Genomic DNA, 12861 nt, shown 5'->3' with positions numbered 1-12861 from the left:
CACTGCAGCATCACGTTTGTTCCAGAACGATTCTTGTGGCTTTGCTGTGCTGTGTTGACAGACTGCTGCCTTCCACCCCAGAGGCAGCTGCGTTCCAGGTGAAGCCCTGCCCTGCCTGCGGCTCTTATAGTCCCTTAGTCATTAACCCTTTCACTCTGGGAACCAACCTCAGGCCCAAGGGTTAGAACACCAGGCACGTTAGAAATGCCCTAGCTGGTGCAGGGGGTTAAACCCAGCTTCCCTGGGGTGGATGTTGCATGAACAAATCCTGGCTGGGAGCCAGGGGCCAGGCTAGAGAGCGTTACACCGAACCCGGCCTCAGTCTGCGGGCCCAGCCGTGCTCACCAAGTTATCTGGGTCTCTCTGCTTAGCAGGGGACTCTTGCTGTACAGGACGCCTCTTCTTGTCCAGGTCATTGCTTGACTCTTTGGCATGTCCTGGGTGTGGCCTGCAGCAGCAAGGGTCCTGGGTACTCCAGCCCGAAGCTTCCCAGCATAGTATCCAGCAGGGTGTCGTGTGTGTGTGTTGTGTACATAGGCAATGCCCCATGTTTCCCTTGTGTCCCTCATCCTCCCGTCCGGTCTCACCTGACGGCCTGCTGGGAAGCATCGCGGTGTGGTGTCCGGCAGAGTGGCCTCTGTGTGTGTCCCGCTCAAGTTCTTACTCTGTGCCCATCACCATGGGACGTGGGCACCTGTCACACGTGGGTCTTCTCCTTCTTCCTCATCCTGCAGGGTGGATTTCTCTGGGGCAGGGGAGTTGTGGCCACTGGGCTCTGTGTTTCTATTAGCCAAGGGAGGTCCAGCAGTTATGCCTGGCATTTGGCGTGGAGAGTGTTCTTAGACCTCACTGGTGTTCGCTGCGCTTTCGCCTTGGGCCAAGGTTCCTCGTCCCAGAATTCTTACCCTGCGTCCCTCTGGGGCAGCCCTTCTCCCTTCCTCGCGCTCCCCGTCTGTGACACGGGGCAGACAATAGAGGTTGGCCCCAGGTTGTACTCAGGACGTGCCCTTGATGATGTTTTGGGGTGATCTGTTGGGGTTGCCTAGTCAGAGCCACATCTGGTGTAGGTTACAATAATACTTAGTGTCGTTATCTAGAGCCTTGTGCTGGAGGGTCTCAGGGCTTTTTCCAAAGGTGGGCAGGTTTAGCCCCATTTTGCATGTGAGGAAACTGAGGTCCGGAGAAGGGAAGTGACTTGCCCAAACGTACGCAGTGCGTCAGTTGCAGGGCTGGGCTGAGAACCCCCATGTCTGGATGCCCAGTCCTTTGCTTTAACCACTGGGTAGCGCTTTCTCTGCTCACACAAAGGCTGTAGAAGGCAGTTTTGTAAAGAAGTGCAGGGTTTATGCTTGGCCTGCAGCTGAGCGTGTTAGTTCAGAAATGCCTGCTAAAGAGGAGAAGGAAAACCCTGGCGCTCTGTCCAGCTCAGTGCGTCATGGAGTATTTTAAGGAGAGGGAACCGGAGACCATGTGACGCCAGCATAGCCAGGAGCACAGCACATGAGCAGGGGAGAGCAATGCAGCTGGCAGTGACCGGAGTGTGTTAGTCACTTTCCACCCCAGCAGAAAATGCGTCTGGAAATGTTTGACATCTGCACGGCAGGGAGGATTTCGGGCAGCCCTTTCCCAGGCTGAGCGAGGCTCTGGGCTGAGATGGTCACTGATGATTTCAGGAGCAGCAGTTCTGAGAGGCCCAGCTTTAGAGACCTGTTTTTTCACAATATGCTGAGCCCGAGCCCCCGCCCCTAAAAATCAGCTCCCTTTACGATGTCTCACAGGGAGCCCCTCGAAATCAGTTGGCCGCAGCCCCAGTGGACTTAGGCTCCAGGTGGGCACGCTTGGCATGCCCTGCAGATCCGGCCCTAAGTGGGCATTAGCCCCCCGTACCCCTGGTGCCATGATGGCACGCCCCACTCCCCCCCCCACAGCGCTGAGTGCTCCTCCAGCAGGAGCCCCTGGTTCTGCTCACGCTGCGCATTGCCAGTCCTGCCCTAGAAGGGGGATGAGATCTGTCCTGCCAGAGGGACATGCCTAGCGGGTGGCGCCGCAGTCATCACACTGCTTGATGGCACTGGTGGCCTCACCTCAGCCATCTCCCCGAGTCTTTATCCCTGAAGGGCCCAGCAGTGCCCATCCCAGTTGTGTTCATAAGCTCAAGTGCCTCACAGTTGCAGGAGGCCGGTGCTTGGTCTCTGCCCAGTTTGTACCCTGTGATCATCTGAGTCAAGCATGGGGGTCCTGGGAGATCCCAGAGCTGAGTGCCTCTTCGCGCTCAGCCTCCCAGGGCCTTGGTGCATCAGTGGTGTCCTTGTTCTGAATGACAGCGCCATGGGGCTCAGGTTTCGTCCTGTCCTGGTTCAGTTGTCCCGTGTGGGCTCAGCTGTGCCACTGTCCTGGTGTTACCCCCATCCCATCGAGTTTATTGGTCGGCTCCCAGGAACCCGGGCCATGTTGATGGGGTGGCGGGCCTGGGAAGGGTGTTGGGAGGATGCCTGGTGGTGCCAATGTCTCTTGGGCCAGGACACCGGCTGCCCTGACTCCTCTCCTCTCTCTCCTTTCCAGGCCTATTCTCAGGATGCCTATTTGAAGGGCAATGAACCCTACTCTGGGGGAGCCCAGAGCATCCCGGAGCCACCTCCCATCTGTTACCCTCGGAAGACCTATCCGTTCCAGTCTAGGGCTCCCAGCCGGGAGGCGATGGTAGCTGAGCCTTTGCAGGGACAGCAGGCAGACGGCAGATCCTACCGGCCTGTTCCTTCAGGCCCATCTTCCCCCTTGAACAGTGCGATGCTTGGCAGCCCCACGCCCAGCACGTGGAACGAAGCCAGAAGCGACACTGCTCGGGAGTTCGGCAGCACCCATTCCAGCCCGGCCCACCGCACAGAGGAGATCCAGTATGGAATGACCCAGTCGAGGCCCGGGATGCCCGTCGCAAGGCCGGTCCCAGCCCCCGGCTCCTTCTCGCGCATCTCCAACTCCAGCTTCGCAGGTCCCCTTGCTTCTTCCTTGCCAGAGAGATACGCCGTCCCAACTGCTTCCTCCATGGCCAGCCAGGCCTGCTACGGGGTCCCCAGGCACCTCCCAGACCATCGGACTCCCTGCGGTTTCAAGGATGGCCGAGATGTTAGCATGGGGCCTGGCGGCCCAGGCCGTCCCTCCTGGGAGTATCTAGGCGGCCCCAAGGCCAGCAGCCGGCTGGAGTGCCAGCAGGCGCTCTCCAATTGGCTGTCCAGCCAGGTGCCTCGCCGGAGCACCTCGGAAGAGCGGAGGTACGCCATGCCGCCCCGGTACCGCAGCGTCTCTCAGGACCGCCTGGGAGACACCCCAGCCTCCAGAGGCTGGCTCCACAGTGCCTCGCAAGACACCTTGCTCCAGCCCAGCCACGACAGCTGGGGCTACCGGGCCCAGTCCGACAACTCCCTGGGGAGGTATGGGCGCTCCATGGAGGCGCTAGAGCAGAGCGCCCTGGTCTCACCCCACTTGGACAAGTGCACGTGGCTGTCGGAGAAGTTCTATAGGCCGGGATCTGGGCAAGTTGCCCGAGCTCAGCCTAGCCAGCCAAGTTCATACGCCCCCTCCTGCTCCTCTAGAGAGCCTCACCCCACCCATGTGCAGAAACACCCTTCCCAGCCCAACCTGCAGAGCATCGATGACTCGGGGTACATCGGGTATAGGAGCTACAGCCCCTCCTTCCAGCGCAGGACTGGCCTACTCCATGCACTCTCCTTCAGGGACCCTATCTTTGGTGGCCTTCCAGTGTTCAATATATCGCAAAGGCAAGGAACCCAACCAGCACCTTACCCGGACAGGTCCCCGTCACTGCCAGCTGTCGCCCCCCCTGGCCCGGACCCCCCATCGGGCAGCGGGCCCGAGATCCCCAAGGACCAAAGAACCCCCAGCCAAGACAGCGGCACCAGGTCTCTCCAGCCGCCTCAGCCTGAGGTGGAGGAGAGGAAAGAGGAGGTGGTCCTCAGGCAGAAGCCCCCCACGGGCCGCAAGGCGCCGGCCCCCGCCAGGCAGATGAACTTCATCTTCCCCGACCACATGAAGGAAACGGACATTTGTGACCCGCCGCTGAGCTGCAAAGGGGACAAGCCAGCGGCAGAGCGGCCTGCCCGGCGGGTGGCACCATTGGCGGTGCCAGAGGATTCCCTGGCATCCATTCCATTTATAGGTGAGGGGGGAGTGTTTGGGAATGCCAGGCACTGGGTGCGTTTGTGTGGGGGGTGCCTTCAACCAGAGCACAAGGCGGTGGGGGTCTCACAGCTGTGTATCGAACCAGGGAGCATTTTGCCTCCGAAAGCCCAGCCCCAGGGTGGGAAGCAGCCTCGGCTGCAGGGTAATGGATGCTGCGGAGCAGGCGTCACCTGCTGGTAATGATGTGTCCCCGCTGGGTCTGACCCGCAGAGGGTAAACGGCAGCTGGTGCGCAGGCAGATGCGACTGTAGGCTGGGCAGGTGCAAACGGTCACAGTGAAGCCAGGTGCAGCCACCTGCTTGGATGAGTGTGTCTGGTTTGGAGAAGCCAACCCACCAGGGATGTGCTAGGTGGTCCCACAGATCAGGAAAGCAAAGGGCCAGAGACATCAAGGTGGAAAGAGAAGGGGGTGAAGAAGGGTGGCAGGGGTCCGGGTGGGCCATTGCCCTGGTCTCATGGTAGCCCACTCTGGTCATCCAGACAGTCACATAAGGCCCAAACAAATCTTGCCCTTGCAGGCAGCGAAGCACAGGGGGGCATGGGCAGGAAGCATCCAGGCTGGGGTAGGGAGAAGGGGTCTCCAATCTGTCCAGTGCTGGAAGGGTCAGGGATGCCCAGGAAGGAGCCTTCTGGTCAGGAGGCCTGGCCGCTGGGATCCCGTGACTGCTGTTGTCTCTGTGTGCAGCGGGGAGCCCGGGACTGTCCCCATACCTGCCTTAAAGCTGGGCACTGGCCTCGGATGCCTGAGCAGCCCATTGAGGTGGCCTCAGATTGTCCCATTGCCCCTTCCACACGCTGTTAGACTCGGCATACCTGCGGCATACCCCCAGAGCCCTGCAGCTGGAGCTGCTTGCAGGGGCTTGGTAGGATCTGGCCTTATGCGCTGTCCGTGAAAGGTGCCTGCCTGGCGACCCCTGTGGCTGAATTCCATCAGTTGGCTGCCAGAGAGGCAGGGGGGCGGGCACTGCCCTGAACGTGTCACTCCTCCAACATGGAGAGTCCTGCCTTTCCGGGTGCCACAGACCTGGGCTGAGCTCCCGCAACACACTTTTCTCTCTGGCTGTGCTAGATTCAGACTAGCTAACGAGAGGCCAAATGCTTCATCTCCCGTTTCTGGTGTCCTGTGCCATCCAATCCCTCTGTGCAGCACTGGGAAGGGGCTGGCCACAGGATCTCCACACTCCAAATTCCTTCTTGCCTGGACAGGGCAGGGATGTGGTTAGTGAGGTTGCTGCAGACATCCGTGCCTGCCCAGCGCTGGCCTCTGTCTCAGCAGGGCAGGCCTGGCTTCGCAGGAGTACGTCTCTCCAGCAGAAAGCCTTGGCAAGGCCTGCCAATGTGCCATGCACTCAGTGCCCAGGAACTCCCCCAGCCAACACGCACCAGGAGACGGGAGAGGACCAGAGACCAGCTCTGCCGGAGGGGGGTAGGGGGGGGCTGCTGGGCTCCCTGGGGAGGTGTCACGGAGTCTCCGGGCGATGCTCTGGAACTGCTCCCCACTAAGCCAGTCAGGACTTTGGGGAGCCTCCTCTCCCTTGGAGCAGACTTGTTCAGGGCAAGAAGCTCACACGTACACGTCTTTTCACCTCCTGGGTCTCTCCTTTGGGAGCATTCAGGCATCCTTGGCCCCTCCATGGGCTTCCCACAGCGAGCCCACCCAGGCGGGGTCCTGGGGAAGCCACAGGGTCCTGGGCACCCCCGCTTGCAGTCAGACGTGACTCTTAGCCAGCAAAACAGAGGTTTATTCGATGACAGGAACAGTGTCTAAAACAGAGCGTGTGTAGATACAGCGAACAGGACCCCTCGGACCGTGTCCATTCTGGGGGGCAGGTGAGCCAGACCCCTAGGTCTGCACTTCACTCCTTGTCCCCAGGTTCCTTTCAGCTCCAGACTAACCTCCCTCCAGCCCCTCCTCTCTGCTCAGCTCCTTTCCCGGGCCAGGAGGTCACCTGATCCCTTTGTCTCCAACACTTTCAGCTGGCACCTTTTGCAGAGGAGGGCCCAGGCCATCAGTTTGCTAGAGGCAGAGTGCGCGGCAGTTTAGTTTGCAGCTGGCCCCCTCTCTGTAGGCAATCACAACACGGACATCACCTTATCCTACCACCACAATACTTAAGAACTGCCTAAGGGGACACTGAGGCACCAACACAGTAGGACTCAGAGCAAACAACTTAGGAACAGTCCCAGTTTGTCCACATCTCTCCCCCCTTCGAGACCGAACTGAATGCCAGGTCACTCCAGCCAGTGACCTGGAGAAGTTTGCGAACCCACCAACAGTTCCCATGGATGCCCCAGCATCTCTTTTCCAATTCCTTGGGGTGAGTCTATACACCAGGCCCTCCCAGTTTTTTCCTTGTGCCTCTCTTGGGCTTGAGTGTGCTTGATGGCGCTTGCAAGCCGCAGGTGGGAAGGTTTATGCGGCCTGTACCCTTTTGCCACCAATACTCTGGGGTTTAAACTGGGGACAGGGGTCTCTCTCCCAGCACTCTGGGCTGCAATTCGGGCTCTCTGGTTAAGAGCCCCATTCTTTGGCCTTGGCCAGCTCTGGGCTTGGGCAGCCGCTCCCCACCTTGTGCCCAGATACAACACCTCTGCCATTCCCCATCTTATATACTTTCCAACTTTACTGTCAGTCCCACCTCCTTGAGGCAGCCCAGCCCCTCTTCCCTGGGACACTGTTCTCCCAGGTCTGGCTAAAGATGCACATGTTATCAGTGTCTGCCAGGGCCAAGTTTTCCATCCCCCTCTGCTTGTCTAGAATCTCCCAGGCCTAGGCATGGGAAGGTCTTAGATCGGCATCGGACACTGTGATGGCTTTAAAGCTTCTGACAGCCCCATAAAACCAGACCATCCTGCCTCCCTTGGGGATCAGCCCCACGGATGAGGCCATGGGCTGTAAATGGACGCTGGATCCATCTAAAGGTTCCAGCATAAATCCTTGACCTCTCTCTCCAGGATTCTGGGTGCTTTCCCAGTGACTCTGAATGGGAACACCTGATGGGGAGGATTGGCTCCCACCTCAGGGAAGAGATCCACCAGGGTGGTCTTTCCCCTTCTCCTCCCAATCCTCCCCTTTCAGGTCCAGGGTCCCTCACTCTCCTCCCATCCAGCAGCTTGAGAGGGAAGAGAACCCTGTGGATTCTGGGGCACCACCAGCTGCCTCCTAGATTCCCCAGTTCTACTTCCCCTTGGGAGCCCATTCCCGTACAGGAATCCCTTGCTCCGCAGGACTCTGTCCCTGCAGCCTTCCCCAAGGGGTGTTGCAGCGCTGTGACCAGCAAGTTCCCTCAGCTTCTCCAAGGAGGGATCCTCTGCAGCTCGGTCGGGATTCGCTGCTGGGGCAGGGAGTGGGACCTGCTCCCTCTCACTGGCTGGCCTGGGGTCACAGCCTCCCTGAGCTTGTCCCTGGTAGCTCCCTCCCTGCTGTATAATCATTTCCCAGCAGCACGTCTGGACCAGGCAAACCTGGTTGGCAGCTGACCTGCCTTGCCTGGGTGTCCCCCCACTCAGCTGGGTCTCAGCTCCCCCCGTGCTCAGCGCTGCCCTGGCTGTCCCAGTGGGGGCAGGGCAGCGAGCTCTCTGCTCTGGTCTCAGCATCAGAGCCAGCGTGAGCCCCCTCTCCGGTGTGTGCAGGGGGCGGGGAGCATCTCTCCCTCCCCCTCAGTCTCAGGGGCTGGTTACAGGTAGGCAGGTATCCTGAGTCAGCAGCCCTCCCCCCTGCCAGCCAGGTCATTTGCATTTTCACTGACCATTCCATCCCAGCCAATTGGTTCCCTGGATTTAAATTCAAACCCTCGGCAGTTACAGGAGCAGGGCCGGGATCCTGTCCCAAGGGGAGACAGTCACCCCCAACAGGGCCCTCCCAGCCGATATCCTGGAGAACCCCAATGACCAGCCAGTCCGACCCCTCCTGCGTCTGCACAGGGATCCGGCCATAGGCAGGGCGAGGGGCTTCACCCCAGGGACCTTCACCCAGGTCCCACAGTCCCTCAGCATCTGCGGCTGCACCACCACAGTTCCCTCTGTCCCAGGGCCTCGCCCCTGCAGGCGTGTTTCCCCACTGACCCCTGGGCAACCCCCTATGTCTCTCCACTCCACCATCACCAGTCCGTGCTGCTGCTGCTTCTCCTGCAGCTTTTCCACAGCCTCTTGCTCTCTCTCATGTGGTCTCTCGCTCTCTCAGGCTCTGCTCCAATCCCATCCGTCTCCGATCCCCTGATGGGGAACCCAATCGTGAAGATCCTTGTCTGGCTGGGGACCAGACTCTCAGGAGTGCCTGGCTGCTGCTCCAGCTGCTCCCAGATCCTCTTGTAGCCCCATCTGGTCAGGAATCTGCTCCTCAGAGCGGTCCTCCTCCTCCAACTGCACGATTAACTGTGCCTTGGTGAACTTCCCCATGCGTAAACTCTCTCTTTGTGCCCAGGATCACAATGTCCTTCTTAAGAGAAGCTGGTGACAGGCCATCACTTCACCGTTCCAAGTGGCTCTGGACTCACAGGCCTGTGTGCTCTTGGCTCCCCCATGGTTTCCAGGAAGAACCCCTGGTGTGCCAGCCCTTCTCGTGATCATCCACCTCTTTGCCAGGGTCGAGCTGCAGACTCCTCTGCCCCTGGGACTGCTCCTGCAATCCCCAGGGGGAACCCTGCTACTGCAAAATCCTTCTCTCTCCCAGGGTCGAGCGGCAAGCTCCTCCGCCCCTGAGACTGCTCACTGCAGTCCTCAGGGGGACCCTGTTACTCCAACAGTCCTTCTCGCTGGTCACACACTTCCAGAGGTTAACTGCCCCCTGAAACCGTTCCTCTCTCAGCCTTCAGCACGCCTGGTCCTCATTATCCCTCCTTTGTTTTACTGCTCCCCAGTCACTTACTGCAGGAAGCGCCATCCACGGGGTGCAGTATCTCCCTCCGCTGCCACCAGTTGTCACGGAGTCCCCGGGCGATGCTCTGGAACTGCTCCCCACTAAGCCAGTCAGGACTTTGGGGAGCCTCCTCTCCCTTGGAGCAGACTTGTTCAGGGCAAGAAGCTCACACGTCTTCACCTCCTGGGTCTCTCCTTGGAGCATTCAGCATCCTCTGCCCCTCCATGGGCTTCCCACAGCGAGCCCACCCAGGCGGGGTCCTGGGGAAGCCACAGGGTCTGCACCCCGCTTTGCAGTCAGACATGACTCTTAGCCAGCAAAACAGAGGTTTATTCGATGACAGGAACAGGGTCTAAAACAGAGCTTGTAGATACAGCGAACCAGACCCCTCGGCCGGGTCCATTCTGGGGGCAGTGAGCCAGACCCCTAGGTCTGCACTTCACTCCTTGTCCCCAGGCAGCTCCAGACTAACCTCCCTCCCCGAGCCCCTCCTCTCTGCTCAGTCCTTTCCCGGGCCAGGAGGTCACCTGATCCCTTTGTCTCCAACACTTTCAGCTGGCACCTTTGCAGAGGAGGGGCCCAGGCCATCAGTTGCTAGGAGGCAGAGTGCCCGGCATTTAGGGGCACTGGCCCCTTCCTCTGTAGCAATCACACACCTTTATCCCACCACCAAGATACTTAAGAACTGCCTAGGGGACACTGAGGCACCAACACAGTGTTCAGAGCAAACATTAAGAACAGTCCCAGTTTGTCACAGGAGGCACCATCCCCCATGCCTGAGTTGCTCTTCAGCAGCGGTGGCTGCCTGGTCCCTTGCTGCCCCTTGGGAGGTCACAGTGAGGGGGCTCTGACTTGCCTGGTACCCCCCCCTTTCCACCAAAAGCTGCCACACTTGTAGTGAGGGGGGTGTCCTGCCAGGCCCTCCTTTGGCAGAGCCCCAGCCGAGAGCTGCACACAGGCGCAGAGAGACGGCCCCGGCCACAAGGAACACACAAGTCAGACTAAGGGCAAAGGAGCAAACAGAAGCACAGAGGAGGGAAGGGACCTGGCCAGCGTCACCCAGCAGACCCCGACTCCCAGTCCAGGGCCCTGCTGCTGACTGTGCTGTTTCCCCGATGCTGGTCCAGCTGCAGCCAGACCAGACACAGCCGCTCGGGGGTTTCAGGACCCGGGGAGGTAGAGACTCCGGGGAACCTGCAGACCCTGCCACCTTGGTGTGTCTCCTGAGCTGGGCAGGCCCAGCTTCTTCGCGGGGCTTGCTGGCAACTCCATGCCAGCCCAGCAGCTGGTCTTCCCTGAGCACAGGCCCCGGGGAAAGGGATTGATTCTCCTCTGCCTGCCCTGCAGCCACTTAGTCCCCCGGCTTTCCTGTGGGGCCCGAGATAAAACTGCCTGGGGTTCCATCCAGTGAGACCCCGTGGATGGGCAGCTCTGGCCCTGCCAGCCTCTCTCCGCTCACTGGGCCCCGCACTCCCCTTCGAGAGACGTCGAGGCCTTTCTCCCTGGCACATGCCATCTCCTCGTAACCGGGAGAGAGCACGGCACAATGGAAGTCTTACTCTGCTGCCTGCGACATGCCCAGCCTGGCACTGTGGGACTGTTGTTCTCCATGCATTCCTCACAAGCCTGGCTGTTGTTTGTGCACCCGGCACTGCCCGCCTTTGTCCCGCTGGCCACCTTGCCTGGGGGAAGTGGCGGCACGGGGCTGCCCTGGCGCACACAGCCTGCCTTGTTGGCAGTGGAGCAGGTGCATCGAGGCAGGGCCCTCTCCCCCCTCCTCATTCCGCATGCAGCCCCTCCCACTAGTTCCCATCCGAAGAGCAGCTGTGTGTACCTAGAACATGGCATCAAGCCCTGCCTGCACCTCCATGATGGGATATCGGTGCACCCCCAGCACGGATGCTGCTGCCTGGGCTCTGTGCCTCAGCCCCAGCGAGCACTTCCCTGGCCTGCAGCTCTCAGTGCAGCGGGGCTCCTTGGAGGTGGAGGGCAGGGCTGGTTTCTCTGACACCAGCAGCCATGGAGGATGACCGGTTTGCCTGGGGAGGCAGCCCTAGGTTTGGAGGGGCAGGGGCTGCTTACTGACTTTCTTGACCCACTGGGCTGTTCCTTCCTGGGAGGGGTAAAAAAGGCCTCTTGCGTGCCTGCTGCTGAGCCTGCACTGGGTACTGGTGCTGCCCCCACAGGGAAGGGCCCTGGCAGAGGATCCAGAAGCCAGGGGTTCCCTGGCACTCTGGTCCTGGGCTGCTCGCTGCAGGGGGTGGTGGCAGAGCACAGACTGCACAGATCCCAGCCTCGCAGCAGGAGGCGCTACGGGGGCTGGTGCCATAGGGCAGGGGGAGGGTATCCTGGTGGGAGGCGCTGGGCGGGAGACCTCAACCTTTCCCGCATGGGTCTCTGGTTGGCTAGCTGCTGTCTTCGGTCCCCCCGTGGTTCTATTGGTTCACGGTGCCCCCCACTCTTCCAGATGAGCCGACAAGCCCCAGCATCGACCTGAAGGCAAAGCACATCCCTGCCTCCTCCGTCGTCTCCAGCGCCGTGAACTCTGCCCCCGCCATCACCGGCAGCCCCTCCTCACCCACCTTCACCTTCGCCATGAGCCGCCATTACTCCCAGGACTGCAGTAAGTACCTGCCCCTCCCAGGAGCAGCCGCTGACCAGGTACCAGGCGGGGCCACAGGGCAGAGAGTAGCCTGTGCCTTGAGCAGCCAGGAGCCAGAGTGCAGAACGAGAGAGAAGTAGGGAACTGCCCCGACTTCCAGAGGGGGGGACGTCATGAGGAGTCGGCAGAGGGAAGGGAAATGCAGGGTGAACATGGGGGGAAGCCCTCAGGGTCCTGCTGGGCTGTGGTGCAGCTCCCCAGGGAAGGGGGTGGGATCCCCGTCGCTTACGTCCTGGGAAATGAGGTGTATGCAGAGCACCTGACAGTCTGCTGTAGGGGATGATCCTGGACCCACTGAGGGGAGCTGGGCCAGAGAGCAAGGTAGGAAAGGGCCTTGCCCCAAGGGGGAGCCCTTGACCTGATGGGGAAAAATGGGCTACGTAAATCAGGCAGCCAGGAGTGAGAGTGTGCCAGCCATGAGGAGCTCCAGTAAATTGCTGCCTGGAGTAGCCCGCAAAGCTGTAGGCCCTGCTGGGGTATTCTGATCTGGGGTCCTGCTGCATCCTGGGACATGGCATACGTTGTCTCCCCGCATTCCTGGCTTGCTTGCACGTATTCCAGACAGAGAAGTTGCTGCACAGAGGTTAAATGACTTGCTTGAAGTCATGCAGCAAAACCATAGCAGAGCCAGGACCCCTGAGCCCTGACTGCCAGTCCCCAAGCTCTAACCATTAGGCTCATTTCCTCTCAGAAACAGGAATAGAACCCAGGAGTCCTGATCCCCAGTCCTTAGTACCATGACTAGCCAATCCTGAGGCTGGTAAAGCACCGACTGCCTTGTGAACTGGCTGTTCCTGTGTTTACTGATGGCCCTTTTCTCTTTCCTTTCCCTTTCAGGCAGCATCAAAGCCAGCCGCCGATCCTCCTACCTCCTGGCCATAACAACCGAGCGCTCCAAGTCGTGTGACGATGGTCTGAACACATTTCGTGACGAGGGGAAGATCTTAAGGTAGGGGTGACCCCTTCCCCACTCCATTGCATGCCAGCCAAACAACGGCTTCTCCCCATCTCGGGGTAGTCCCGACCTGGCATCGCAGCTGCACACGGCAGGGAGTGATCTCCAGCTGCTGGGCATTATAGGACAAGAGAGTTCAGTGCCTCCTGAAGTGCAGCTATTGGCCGGTCTTGGACTTGACAGGCCAGG

The 12861-nt window shown here is 60.1% G+C and overlaps 1 protein-coding gene across 8 annotated transcripts in view; it reads left to right on the top strand.

The window, feature by feature from the left end:
• Positions 1-12861, top strand: part of ARHGAP23 (Rho GTPase activating protein 23) — a 131047-nt gene that overhangs the window by 91642 nt on the left and 26544 nt on the right. For 7 of the 8 annotated variants that reach the window (XM_032791384.2, XM_032791382.2, XM_032791380.2 and 4 more), the window contains 3 exons: positions 2563-4174; positions 11523-11678; positions 12555-12666. In XM_032791384.2, coding sequence (XP_032647275.1) covers positions 2563-4174; positions 11523-11678; positions 12555-12666 — 1880 coding nt within the window. Of the gene's footprint in view, positions 1-116; positions 181-2562; positions 4175-11522; positions 11679-12554; positions 12667-12861 lie in introns of those variants that run through there. The other variant, XM_032791386.2, reaches the window with a different exon arrangement.

This window comes from Chelonoidis abingdonii, chromosome 21 (assembly GCF_003597395.2).
Source record: "Chelonoidis abingdonii isolate Lonesome George chromosome 21, CheloAbing_2.0, whole genome shotgun sequence".
Taxonomy (NCBI): Eukaryota; Metazoa; Chordata; order Testudines; family Testudinidae; genus Chelonoidis; species Chelonoidis abingdonii.
The sequence above is the reverse complement of the archived record's forward strand: the minus strand, read 5'-3'. Positions and strand labels throughout refer to the sequence as shown.